General features: G+C 35.8%; 1 protein-coding gene across 2 annotated transcripts; it reads right to left on the bottom strand.

Moving 5' to 3' along the window:
• Positions 1-1,325: 1,325 nt before the first annotated feature.
• LOC129258435 (glutathione S-transferase alpha-4-like) lies at positions 1,326-13,343 on the bottom strand. Of its 2 annotated transcripts, none has more exons than XM_054896707.2 (6): positions 12,985-13,155; positions 12,013-12,064; positions 10,869-11,001; positions 9,141-9,288; positions 7,608-7,745; positions 1,326-5,458 (listed from the first exon to the last, which is right to left on the bottom strand). In XM_054896707.2, exons 1-6 carry the CDS (start codon positions 13,072-13,074, stop codon positions 5,339-5,341), a joined length of 681 nt encoding a protein of 226 aa, XP_054752682.2. In that variant the 5' UTR covers positions 13,075-13,155; the 3' UTR covers positions 1,326-5,338. The 2 variants fall into 2 exon arrangements, with proteins under 2 accessions (XP_054752682.2, XP_063954465.1); XM_064098395.1 differs by having other exon boundaries at positions 2,176-5,458; positions 13,124-13,343.
• Between the last annotated feature and the right edge of the window lie 1,230 nt (positions 13,344-14,573).

Genomic DNA, 14,573 nt, shown 5'->3' with positions numbered 1-14,573 from the left:
TATGACATTTCTTAAACCGAGACAGGATACTGCTACTTTTATATCAGCAGGAAACATATTCCATTCTTTAACGCAAATTGCTCTGTAGCATTAATTCTAGCAAAGGGTTGGTGAATAAGATGTCTCTAACCTTTGTTATAAATATGAATCTTAGAATTAACCACAAAAGTTTCTTGTAAAATAGAACAATGCAGGGATTTGAATTTATACATAAAAATAACACAATTCAGCGAGACCATTTCATTAAATGGTAACATATTCAACTGCAAAAAAAAGAGAACCTCGGAGCCAGATAAGTTGAATTTGTTACATATCTTATAGCTTTCTTTTGAAGAACTTGTAGTTTACGTACATGAGTCATATATGTAGGGGAAGGCGGGGTAAGTTGAGCATAGGGGCAAGTTGAGCCACCACCCCCAGGCCACAAGTAAGTGAGTCAGGCATTATGGTAGTGTCTTGTATTGATGGCCTATTACATAACCCTTAACCCCACGACATTGTTTTCAACTTTGAAACAAAAAGTACTTTTTTATAGGGAAAGTACAAATTTCAGCCAAAAAAGTAAAAAAAAAGTGTGAAATAGATCAGTGCTTTTTACCCACACACGTCTTTAAATATAATAAAGAAAAAAGAACAATATTGTTAGTCCAGGTATGGATTCTCATTCTTGTCATATCGCATTAAGTTCGGACTGGGGTAAGTTGAGCCAGCCAACATGGGGCAAGTTGAGCCATGGTACTTCCTATGACAATGCAAGGTTGTAATAAAAAACGTTTAAAAAACACACAAATACAACTTTTTTTAAATTGTTTTAAAACGTTTAAAATCGTTTAAAAAGTTTTTTCCCCAACGAATGATGCAACTTTCTGTAAATCAATTAAACTATACAGTATAAAAAAAATCAGTATAAAATGTTTTTTAATGTTTTTTAAAACTATTTTCTCTATAGTTTTATGTATTCATATATGTATTTTATGTTTTTTTTTTTTTTAATACTTTTTTAAATGGAAATTATTGGCAATTATTTTCCAATCATTAACAAAAAGTGCAAATCATGATACAAATTTTTGTGAGAATTCACATTGGCTTAATACATGAAATCACGTTTCTGAGCAATTCAGGGTCTGATATGCACTTGTGTAAGAACCGCATACCCATGCACAGGCCCTGGGCGTCGATCCATTCTTCAGATGTGGGAGGGGGCAAAATCATGAATCAACGTTCCAAAGGTGCTCGATCACACAACTCATCGACACACAAACACTCATAGGCCTATATGTATATATGTATATATGAGAAATAGACACGTATCTCACCAACAACTTATAATGCGATCGCGAAGCGCGAGTTTAATTTTTTTCGTACACTGACCTGAAAACATGAAAAAGGTACCTGTTTAAGACTGTTTGTAGTAACTCATATAGAATACATATAAGCAGATAATGCGAGTGCCGAGAGCGAGCTGAAACTTCTTTTTATTCTGACCTGAAAGCTTGATATTCTAAGCATTTTTAGTAACAATGATTAAGATGGGTATATAAAAAAGAACAATAGACGCAAACGCGAAGCGCGCGAGCTGAAAATTTTGATATTTCGACCTGAAAAAATGACAGTTTAATGGACGTTTTTAATAAAGAACACGATGTATATCCAACCAAATATTAATGCAAATCGAAGCGGGAGTTCTTTTGAGGTTTAGACCTGAAAACGGGACATTCTATTCACCTATTTAATCATGAAAAGTATGGGTTAGTAGCTAAATAAATGATGCGAGCGCGAAGCGCGAGCTGAAAATTGTTAGATTCCACTCTGAAAAATTGACATTCTTTTAAATAAAGAACAAGTTGTGCATCTCAATTTCGCTTGCCTATTTCTGTGTAACATTACAATCTTATTTTATTTTTACACATCTGGAATTAGGGGGGAAACGATGTTTGCCCGCCCCAATATTTTCATTGGTGGGGTCATCGCCCCCCCCCCCCCCCAGGATCGACGCCTCTGCCCATGCATGGGCAGGTGATTAATTATCTTATACTTTTGTTCATCTTTACGAAACGCAAAGTTTCACCTGCTTTCATGTGTACCTCAAGAGTTAGATGTCAGTTTTACAGTCTATTTGTAATGCTTGTGCAACACTTCCATTTCATTCAAGTATTGTAGTGGATCGTATTACCGAACACATTTCATAAATTAAAGCATATCTATCAAACAAATTATACTCATTAAATTCACAAAACTTTCACCATAAACACACAAATACCTACAAATTAAATATGTAAAAAAATGCCGAAATTGTTTTTCTTTTTTACGATATCAGCTTTCAATCAAACCCCTCTTTGCATGTGAAATATTTTGGTCACTTGAAAAAGGTATTATTACCGAACGTGTGTTTTTTATAAGAAAAGTTGAGAAAACAACAAAATCACTGATGAACTATTTTGACCATATTTTATTATTTTGAGAATATTAAGACTTTGAAAATATATTTTTTTACAATTTTTCATCATCTTTCTATTCAAGTGCCGGTGCAAGTGCCATTTGGAAAGATGTTGCAAAGTTTTAAGCATATGAAATTATTTTCTGACGCATACGATGTACGTGTTCGGTATTACATTCACTCACTCTACTACTTCTACATGTACGTGTATTTGAGCTTATTTTAGATAGCGTTTCTTTCTCTGTCAAAAAAGCGAGCACAACGCACAGATATGTTTGTTATTTAAATGAGAATATTCTTAATATAGATTGATGTGCACAATTGAACAGAGAGGAAAGGAACATATTTATACCATACACCCTTAAAAAGAAAATAATATAGAAATAATAACTAGTCGAATTTTGTTTTTCCCCTGAATTTCGACAAGTATCGGATTGAATTATAACAGGTATTATTGTTCTTTCTATGTATTTGAAAAATTGTAAAACTAATATATTCGATTGAAATAAAATCAAATCCCAAGCGTGATGGATTTAATTATTCAGCGTACAAAGTGTGATGATGTTTATGACACGTGCAGTTGAATAACGACCGCCATTTCCTTTTGTATAGAGTGTGTCATTTAAAAGTATTATTTTCTTCATTAATCATCCGATTAATAAAAAAAAACATATTTAAGTGCATTGCCCCTGGGCATCGTCTTACAAAAAGTTAAGATGGCTCTGATCAACCAAAACTATGGAAAGCATGGAACGACAATATCTAAAATACATGTATGTGAAAAATGTTTTGCAGATTTAGTGATTACTCATGCATTCATCTCCGTCTTAATAACGCAGCGGGCCGGCATGTAAAACATAGAGCGAATTTTCCGGTAGGAAAAATTATGACAGTGATGCATTTCCATTTGGTTGAGGTTGATCGAATCAATCGCAAATCTTACTAAGACGGGACCCACCTGTCATCAGGTGTCATCATGCGATGATATAAGCAGCATTCAAAGTTTGCGACATCCATTTGAAAAACAAAGGTCCGTCTTTCTTGTTTAAATCTCTTGTAAAATACACGTCTTTACATGCACATGTCTTTTTTAAAAAGAGTACATATTTCAAAAGGTTATGTTAAATTCTACCGAATAAATTAATTCGTGTTATCTTTTAGTGGTAGCTTTCATCCTCTTTTGAATGGGCCCCCCAAAAAGCACACATACACTCAAATACTCATTTGAATTAATAACCGAAGACTAAAAGCTATTGTCAGTAAAATAATATGTTCTTTGCATATTTGAAAAAAAGGATACTATGCAAAACAGATTTCCCATTGCATTTTTTTTACACAACACGGTTGTGTGATATAATATTTTATTTGACTAATATAGATCCACACTTTGACATTGATTATTTTTCATTAGCGATAACATAACACGATCTTTACTAAAATGACACAACAAACTTTAAGTACCTATTTTTTTTTTAATACAATTTGAAAAATGACCACAAAGCCACAATAAAATCAAACATGTGCAATGTAATGTTCGTACATGAATAACGTTTTACTGCTTTACGCTAATGCCAATTCCTATCATATTTATGTTTAATATGTTCGTTTTTTGAAGAATAGTCCAACAGATTAACGTTTTCGCTGCTGATGAATATTTTTTTTTTTACACAGGCTACCTGAAAATCGACTCGTCATTTAAAGGAGCAATAACTTTTTTTCACATTTTTTTATATTCAAATCGTTTTGTTAATGTATCCATATTATATCGTTTCAATTTATATTTCAATTTGATAATTGTCTATTGTAATGTTACTATAACCTTTGAATATACTTCAAATTTGCTCAACTGTATGATTGTAAATTTGAAAAATTGAAAGTGGAAAATAAAACAATTGAATTGAAAATACAATGATAACCTCATTCCCGAAACGTCATCACGATTCTAACTTCTCTAACAAAAAAGAAGGTGTCCAATGGATTTATTTAGGCGGTTCAGGTTTTCCCCTCAAACCAAGAGGGGTTGTGGACTTGTTGAAGAAATGAATGATGCATTTGACCATGAATGACATTGATATGAATATTAACCCCTTTAGATTACATGGAATACCTTATCATGGGTAATTTACGGAGAACCATACATTAATTATTCTTTCTATTCCATGAGTTTTTCCTGGAAATTCACCCTATGTCCTTCGGGATATCCGAAAAACGGAAATACTACATGGTTTTATATCAACATAGTCAATAATCTGCAGGGAAAATATCATTTTGTTAGAGAAAAGGTACTTTGAATGGAAAAAAAGTCAAGCAATACTTTTTTGAAATATTTCTGGAAAAAATACCTGACTATTTTCATTTTCAATTCGACCTCTGTTCGGAAAAAAGTAGAATCGATGATATTTCATATACAATTATCTTTACTTATGTCGTACAGCTAAGGGACAAGCATGTCAATTTCTAAGGACATTTGAGAGGTCGGGGCCTGTTTATTTATTTATTTATTTTTTTACTTTTGAACCAATACAAGTTTTAAAAAGCATCCCGTTTAGTATGTTGTATGATATATACCTGTTTGTATTTCTTAAAATTTCCTTGCTATCATGCGTTTTGTCCTAGAGAATGTATTAGTTGTCCAAAAGATCTGCGATCGTCTTTGATTGGCGCCCCCTCTCCCTCTATTTCTTTCTGTTTTTTTCTGGTAAAAAAACTTTATGGCTTTTGTCAATTGTATTAAAGAGAACATTTATATCAAATGGAATTCCACTGATTTTTATTCCAAATTTTTCTACAAAGACTTCTTGGTTGTTCGTTTTCATGAAGGGCATTTGACAATAGATTTTCTATTTCTTGAATCCGTCCTGCGTTGAGGAAGCGAAAGCCTCATATTGTAAATCGTGCCAATCACCAGTCAAGAACCAAGTTGACGACCCGTACATACTCATCATCGGGAGGCGGGTGGCGTCGAGAGCTACAAAGGTATTCATTGAGTCCCGGTTGGTTTGAGAAGTGGACAATGTACTTCTGTTGGAGAAGAAAACAAAAGGAAAGAGAGAGAGAGAAAACAAAAACAGCGGTGGAAATAGGCATGTTCATTACATACACATGTAGAAGAGAAATAATCAGTTGAATCTCCTGGACTTCCTTTTGCCGCTGTTAGCGTATGACTTAGGGAGCGTTTCATGAAAGGAGTAGTCAGACATTCTATCGGACAAAGCTTGTGTTATCCGACGGTTATCATAGTAACAGTTGGGACCTTTCGCAATCCTCACGGACGCTAATATTAGGGTCCCCTAACACAGAAGTTAACGCTTAATCATACACTTGATTTTTAAGATTGAATGTGCATTATAGTCAATAGAATCAAACGTAGAAAACTGCTCTACAATCAATGCTAAACTTTGTGTTACAGGGGGGTTACAGGCCCTACAGATCTGCTTTTCGTGTGCAAAATCCTTTTCTGCGACACTCGCACCATACATAGCATGTATATTACGACTGATGGTTTGAGATATTCGAAATGAAGACCTAAAATAGATTATGACATGGATAAGAAAGTGGTTTTTCAAACAAATCGAGTACATATTGAGTGAGGAAAAACTTACTGAATGAAGGCTTCGATATAGATCATTACAGTCCATCGAATCGATATTACATTTTATGTGGATTATTGGTGTATCACTGGCAATTGATTTCATGGGTCAGATCAACCTCTCCAGCCGAACATTTCGCGTGAGTTGATATGTGCACACCATTATGTAATACATTTGAACTCGTTTCTTTTTGTTTCTTTTGTTTCTTTTGTTTCTTTTGTTTATTCCTTCTACACAAACGATATGCCTCTCGCACACGATGTAATGGGCATTATGTTTTACTTCCCCCAGAAATGGGGATTAGATTCAAATTCCGGGGGGACCACTTCCATTAATGAGTGGATACCAGGCACGACCATGGGGTTTCGAAAAATACCCTAAACAAGCTGGGAAGTAATTCTTTTCCAGATTATGAAAATGCATCTCTTAACAAGAATTTGGCTTGTGAAACCCTACAAGTATTGGATATCCCTTTTTTGTCAGCATTTTAAACATCGTTTTGACACCCTTATAACGTTACATAGGCCTATACGTAACGTACCTGCCCACTCTGTCCCCTTTTACGCGTGGTCGCTCCTGGGATCCACTAATCAATGGAAGTGGGCCCCCGGGCGGCCTCTCGAGCTCTCGGAGGAGTCAAATGTGGCTTTGGAAAGTCGTCCTCAATGAGATATATCGCTGTTACCATAGTAGCAACCAAAATTTTGCACACGAAACGCATATTGAATGTTTCCGTCGCAGATGCGAAACGAAAAAAAAATCTCATGTCACACAATTTGCATTGCAGGACGACCATGATGACGGGCCCAAAAAGTCTCTTCCAAAATCAACTAACGTCGTAAATAAGCGTGCGCGTCCTCAAACGAAAGGTCCGGAGTGCTGCTCGGCTGACCCAAATCAAGGTAAATTGTCAGATCCGATATCTTGTTGGACAATACATGGGTCCTACTAAGCAATGGACTGAGAATGATATCTTAAACTGCACACTTCATCATCTTTACCACCAGTGGTGAATTCTCCGGAGAACTATAGCATAAGTTTATCTATAACTTAAAGTAAGAAGGATATCTAACATTGGTTACGATGGTTTATGGCAGGGTTATTGTAAATTGTTGCAATTAGCTGCTATGCAACTTGGTCATCGGCACTCATGGCACCCATGGGTAGTAACAAAGTCTGGGTGTCCAGGACAATTCTGCCACCCTCTGAAAAGGGGCATTTTCATAAACTTAGTCTGAATTTTTGCCTTTGAATCCTTATGCCTTTTAGATCCATAATTTTTTTTTGGTCCAGATCTACACAAAATTTAGATAGACGCTCAGCTCTCGGAAAAACTCAAGGTTATCTGTAAATACTTCCCTTTGCAGTTTTGAAAAAAGGGATGTCTATGATGTTTCGGACAACTTCGTCAAACTACTAAATGTCTCAATGAAAATAAAAGTTTCTGACAACCTTTTTTCCGAAATACCGACTGTATCACAGGAAGGGGACTGCTTACTATTTTTTCTCAATGAATAAAGGCGAAGACTGACGAATGTGTCAGATACTTCAATTTTCCTTGGGGAGGAACAGTTACCTACCTGGAGATTAGGGAAGTCATCTAGTAATGGTTTGATTTTGGGGATCTCGTTCACGTAGCTCAGACCATCGAAAAACATAAAGTCTGCCATGGTGAGAGAATCTCCAACAAGAAACCCAGATTTGCTTTCGCCAAGAATCTAAATGAAAGTCATGAAAAGCAGTATAAATAATAGCAGTATTTTGGTAGCCAATGTTCTATTAAATTGTGTCATTCGGGATTAATTGGAATGTGCTGATATTTATGAACAAATACATAAGGATGGGCAATAAGCTCACGTTTTTTTTCTAGCTTTAATAGTCGTGTAGTCCAGTGGTTAGATTATTGGACTCATAATTGGAAGGTTGTGAGTTCGCTCTGCCATTTATTGTCTCCACTTTTATCAAAAGGTCCGATAGTAATATATGTCGTCTATAAGGTCAGACGCTATGACTGAGTAAACCTGGACGTAAAATGTTTCCTTGGTAATTGTCTATATATACCAGCTTGGCTGTCATGTCGAGTTCCTGCGAGAGTTCCCATAAACATATACAGAACAAAAACAGAAGATGTAAGTTGCACTTCACCATGTGGTTTGTCCCGGATTGGAATACTAGCATTTTATTTGAAACACGAATTCAATGAGTCATATTGGAAATCAAGAGGAATGACAGAAGTAGTAAACAAGTTGCCGAGACGGTCCATATGTTTTTTCCATTACATTTGCAATATTCATAAATGGTTAATTAAATTCATTTGATGTTATATTACAATGTTTGTACATCCATGCCAACGAGCACAATTTTCTTTAAAATATCTGTGTGAAATCAATTAGTGGAAATGTTTATATATACATAAATTGAAACAGGATTGAATTGATTTTCCCCCCTCACTTTCAAGCCTTTACTCCTTGTGCGGATTAGCATGCAGTCTTTATTCATTTGAATATTTCGTGGCCAAGATCAAGTGTTATGAGGGTGCTGATCATTCTCATCGCTTTCTAATCGATCTATCTTTCCCTCTCTCCCCCTTCCCCCCCCCTTTCCCTAACACCCACATCTTAATACAACCGCGAGCCCTATCACACCAACCCACACCCGCACAAACATGGTCACACGCACACACATACTAGCACGTATTTTACGTAAATTGCCAATTCGCCTACTACAAACTCGTCCACCCACCACATATTCTACTTTCATTTAGTCTAATGCCACTCCGTACATCAACATTTCGTCAAACAACCATTTGGTCCAACAATCACTTCGTCTAATCACCTTTTTGTCTATTTTTCGTCTTAAAACCACTTGGTCCAATATACATTTTATTTTTCATTCATTTTGCTCAATAAACACTTAGTCAAATTAGTCCAAATTGTATATGGTATAAATAGCTATTGGACCTACTGGTTATTGGACGAAATCATGAGAGGACGAATCGTCAATAAAACCATGAGGATTGTGGACGAACCGATGGTAGATCGAATGATAGTAGACGAGTTGGCAATTGGAAGAATTGGCCAATTGGAAATAAACCGAATGATATTATGATTTACCTTTTCGAAGACGGGGAAGTATCTGTTCTTGCATTGTTTGACTGCACCTTGGAGCATTGTTTCCTGTTCTTCTCGAGTTTTCTGGAAATGGGCGGCAGAGAATCCCGATCTCAGCATATCTCTGGCTCCCATGGATAACATATCAACTCTACAAAACATAATTGTAAAATGTAAATAAAGAAGAAATGGAAGAAGGGATTGAAAGAAGCAAAGAAGGAGAGAGAGAGAGAGAGTTGGAATATTATTAGTGGCAATCGATGATAGGGACCATATTCTTCAAAATGAAAAACAAAATAGTTCCATTTAGATTGTTAAAAAATAAATTCTAATATTTTTCTTCAACATCCATTTTTTTAAAGGTGCACTTGACTTATCGTTCGCTAAATGTGGGTTCCTTTCTATGTTCAGATCCTGGTACTTCATTTATATCAGCATGGAACTACTAAAGAGGTCCATGGTGTGAGCAAAATTCACCTAGCTGGTTATACTAGTTTAAGCGTTAAATGAATACGTTTCATTCCATGCGTCATACTCGGTATTGTCATTTGTTTCTTCACGCGTTTGTTTCTTCTTTCATTGCGCATTATAAATCATCTCTGTTAAATAGTTGACTACTACGTGGTTAAGAAAATAACATGGAAAAGGAAAAGGTGAATATCAACGTGAATCAGAGGAAGTAACAGCTTTTGTTTCAATCAAACTAGACGAGGACACTGATTCACTCCGGTTTAATAACATGTTGACATCTGGAACCCTGTGTGTTTCGTAGGCAGACAATTCCGTTAAGTTGCGAATGGTTTATTCAGGAGTAAATTTGGATCTAAAACCATCACTCATTAAACAAAACAAAAAAAAATAAGAAAAACTAAACCAGTGCATCTGTACGTACACTTCATTCGACTATAGCGCATAGTACAAACACGGCCCCGGGAAATATTTTCTAGGGGGTTCTGGTTTGAATGAAACTAAATTTATTTCGCTACAAAATGAGAGTAATTACATGTATTGATAAATTCAAGCTATTTAGCTACCTACCAGATTTCAAAGAGGTGCTGCCTATGGTGAATAATACATGCAGCACTCCCCGCTTCCAAGGGGCCAAGAGGACATATTGAAATTTGAACTTGTTGAATAAACATCTTTATTTCAATATGATAACACTCAAAATGTTATCCTGAGTACTTGACTATTTTTATTTTTCACATGGCGTTTATCGAATACCTTTAATTTAATTTTGTCTTCTTTCAGAGAAAAAAAAAACATTACTGCATACCATACAATTAGATTATTGTACAAATGACAAATACTATACAAACCGTTTCAACTAGTCTCTATATGCACTCCTTCCATTATTCTTTTGTTACATTATTGTCTGAATTATCTTTGATTCTAAAATGGTGGAGTCGTCCTAATACGTAAGTTAAAATATAATTCACCAGTGTAATTATCATTTTTGAAATCATTATCACCACCATATCATCACTATTGTCATCATCATCACCACCACCGTCACCACAATCATCATCATTATCATCATCGTCGTCGTCGTCATCGCCATCAGCACCATCATCACCTTCACCATCGTCATCAACATCACCACCATCAATCACCTCCATCATCATCATCACCCCCATCACCACTACCCCCCCCCCCACCACCACTACCATAACATACTCATCATCGGCCCTCATCGAAAGGTGGGTGGCGTGGAGTATAATAAATGCTTACTTGACTTGGTCCTCTGGGGATTTGGCTTTGAAGTTGCATTTCCTACAGACATATCGAAGCACAGGTTCACTCCCTATAACATTCTCTCCATCAATCTCTAACAGGGGAACTTGCTTGAACATCAGTTTACCATCTGGACATGGATGATATTAACAACGCCAAAGTCCTAATAATTAGCGTGAAGTTCCTCATTTTATTACCCATGTAGTTTTCATAAACAAACAATTTCCCGGTGTATTGCGATTTTATGTTATGCGAGACGTAGGGTGATGGGCTGTAGAGCCCTGATACTGCGGAAGCCAAACTGGAAATGTTATCATGGTTGTAATCATTTACGGAATGGGTCCATGTTAATTGGTCTATTAACGCCAATTCGTCTAATTACGAAGTCGTCTGCCATCAGTTGGTCTATCATCAATCGTCCACTATCCGCACGGTCTTATTGTCATTTCGTCCACTCATCATTTCGTCTAATAACCAGTTGGTCAAATAGCAATTTAGTCCATTAATCATTTGGTCTAATTGGATAAGTGTTAATTGGGCGAAATGAATGAAAAGGAAATGGGTATTAGACCAACTGGTTATAAGGCGAAATGGCCATCGATGAACTGGTGATTAGTCGAAGTGATGATTGGACCAAATGGTTGTTAGACGAAATGTTGATGAACGGAATGACATTAGACTAAATGAAGTTAGACCATGTGATGAGTGGACGAGTTGGCATTAGACGAATCGGTAGTTTACCCTGTTATTCTATTTTGTTTTACCTATCATCGGGAAACAAAAAATTTAGATGTGTCTGTAGATCATACAGACCTACATGGACTTTGTAAGTTCAAGGTCGCTGTGTCGTGAGTGCTATATAGGGCTACTAATCATGTCAATATAATCAAATGGAAAAAAAGAGTAAAACTTCAAAATGAATAAGCAACCCTTTCAATACGCAAGATGATTATTTTGCATAATGGAATAAAATTAATTAAAATAACCTCTAATCATATATATTATTTTATCTGCAGTGTCATAGGAATTGGTGAAATGTGGCAGAACCTTTGGAGAAACCCTTCCACTTTTATCGCCAGTACAAGTACGGCACCAATGCTCTCATAATTATGATCCATTAAAAATCAATCATTATGTTTACCTGCAATGAGCTGTAGGAATTCTTCCCTGGTTTGCAAGTATACTTCATCATACTAAATTAAAAAAATGACAAAAAGAAAAGTAATGCGAATCTGGACACCTATTTATTCCTCATAAATATATCGGTGCACCTGATCAGGATTATGAGGTAAAATTAAAATATTCTCTAAGTTTTAATCAATAAACCATTATAAACCTTAAAGACTGAAATTGAAATGAAATGACAAAAGATCCCAAACACATGTTTTTTTTTTTTTTTTTTTTTTTTTTTTTTTTTGGGGGGGAGCTTCCTTCAAAATGTCTACATTAAAGAAAAGAAATAAGAACGAAATCAAGCCTATTGAAATAGTCCAGTTCGGTTTTGAAAGTCTTTTCTATGGTTATTTTTAACTGCGTTAATTAAAGTATACCAAATAAAAGATAACGTATGCATTGACATATAGCAAAGCACCTTGCCCAGTCCATAATACCCATTGAAAGTGATTTTACTCTTCTTTGGAAGCCCCCCCCCTCTTGTATTGCCGCCATAGGTTGAAGCGATCTGTAGTCGAATTCATCTATACCAAACCTTAGACTGATTTTAATGTGACCTTTCCCTCAAAGCTCGAAATGTCATATTATCTATATCACTTTCATGATGCCTTCTATATCATAGATTGTAAACAAACACTCCCATCCCCCAAAAGCTGCAGTTAAAATTTCAAATATACATATATTAAAACCCGGTCTCTAAAATTAAATCTAGACGATAATCATAAGGCAGACAATTGACATTTTATGGTTATGTTTGAGCACATATATTTTAAATAGAATTCCTGTACATTCATGCACCATAGTGTAACTACATTACACAATCATATACGATTATACATGCTCGTTTTGCACTGCGTATGCGGGTAAGGAGTGTCTAATGTAATTCCATTTGAAAATCAATCAAACAAAATCGAATAAAAAAGGGGAAAAACAAACTTACTTCTATTTCTGCTGCATTCAAAGCTAGGCGAGTAACTTCGGCCAAACCTCGACCTGCGAAATAGGTAAAACATGGCTTAGCATTCGACATGTTTTTTTTTTGTGTGTGTTCCTCGTTTGACAGTCAAATACGATCTTACCTTGTCAGCTTGTAGTAGAGTACACGTGGGTTTCATTTTTGTCAAGGCATCGAAGCAACTCTCTCTCTCTCTCTCTGGTGACGACACGACAGTCCAGCCATCATCAGGATATTGACACCGATGCAATGTAAATATAGAATATTGACTTCGACCTTTAAAATGTTTAACTTGCCTGCGTAGAGCTAGGTCTACGTACCACCAGTCTCACATGATAAATGGTGGTTGTTGGTGGTGGGGTTGGACCGAGACTGGGGGGGGGGAGGGGCTGTGTCCTATTGTAAATTTGTGTAATTTCCCAATAGCCCTGGTCTATGTAGATTTCGAATCACTACTAGATTACAATTTTGGTTTTGTATGCCAAAAACCTTTATGATCTGAAGGAAACAAAAAAAGTGTAATTCGTTGGATAACACTTTACATCCCAATCATTTCTTTATTTCACATTTCAATGTCAGGAGCCTCAACAAAAATGTTGACCAATTCGTCGATAAACTTGAATTCCAAGACGCTGTTATTGGTATTTGTAAAACCTGGCTAAACGACTCATCGCCATTCCCTCTGTTAAATATTCGTTGTTACAATCTCATCACCTCTGGCATTTTAGTTTCGGATATATCCGACCATTACACCCACTTACGCCCTCCTTTCTTCATTCATACATGTACATGTAGGTAATGAGACAAATCGCCCTCACTCCGTTAACTATATTCGAGTCATGTCGGAAACAAACCTTTAAGCTCAGGACCGATTTATAATCAAAGCGATGTGCAGATTCCATATCATTATTTTTATCAATATATTCACAACAACTTTTTATTTAACAATCCCCCTCCATTCCCAACATCTTCCAATTGCAAACGAAATTCCAAGGAATCCCTGGATATCCAAATACCTTCTAAAATCTATAAATCGAAAGAAACCCAAATTATTCCATAAATATAAAAGATATCCTTATGCTTTAAACAGATCCAAGTATAATCGTTACCACAATATCCTCACATCAAGCTTGCGTATAGCTAAACAAATGTACTTGTCAGTTAAAAAAAATACGAATATGATATTAAGAACACATGGAAGGTAGTAGATGAAGTTTTGAAATCCAATACTAATACCGACCCCCTGAATTTGTTCAAAAGGTTGATAGTCCGGGAGCAAGGACCTGTGAAAAATGAGTTCGTACAACCCACACCACAGAAAAGGTTTGATACCATATGTAGTTAGTATGGACCCTCTAGATCACTGCTAGGTAAGTAGTAGTCTCAAATTGTGGTATCACTTTTTTTTTTACTACCGTTGAATTTAGAGAGCAATGTAAAAGCAAAAAAAATGGGGAAAAAAATCAATAACTTTTTAGGGGAAAGTGAAATGTAACTTGCCACATCTCCGCTTATATATGTCATAACCACGTCATTCATGTATACAAATGTTGCTTAGTGACAGCTCTAACTTT

This window comes from Lytechinus pictus, chromosome 4, assembly GCF_037042905.1.
Source record: "Lytechinus pictus isolate F3 Inbred chromosome 4, Lp3.0, whole genome shotgun sequence".
Classification (NCBI taxonomy): domain Eukaryota; kingdom Metazoa; phylum Echinodermata; class Echinoidea; order Temnopleuroida; family Toxopneustidae; genus Lytechinus; species Lytechinus pictus.
The sequence above is the reverse complement of the archived record's forward strand: the minus strand, read 5'-3'. Positions and strand labels throughout refer to the sequence as shown.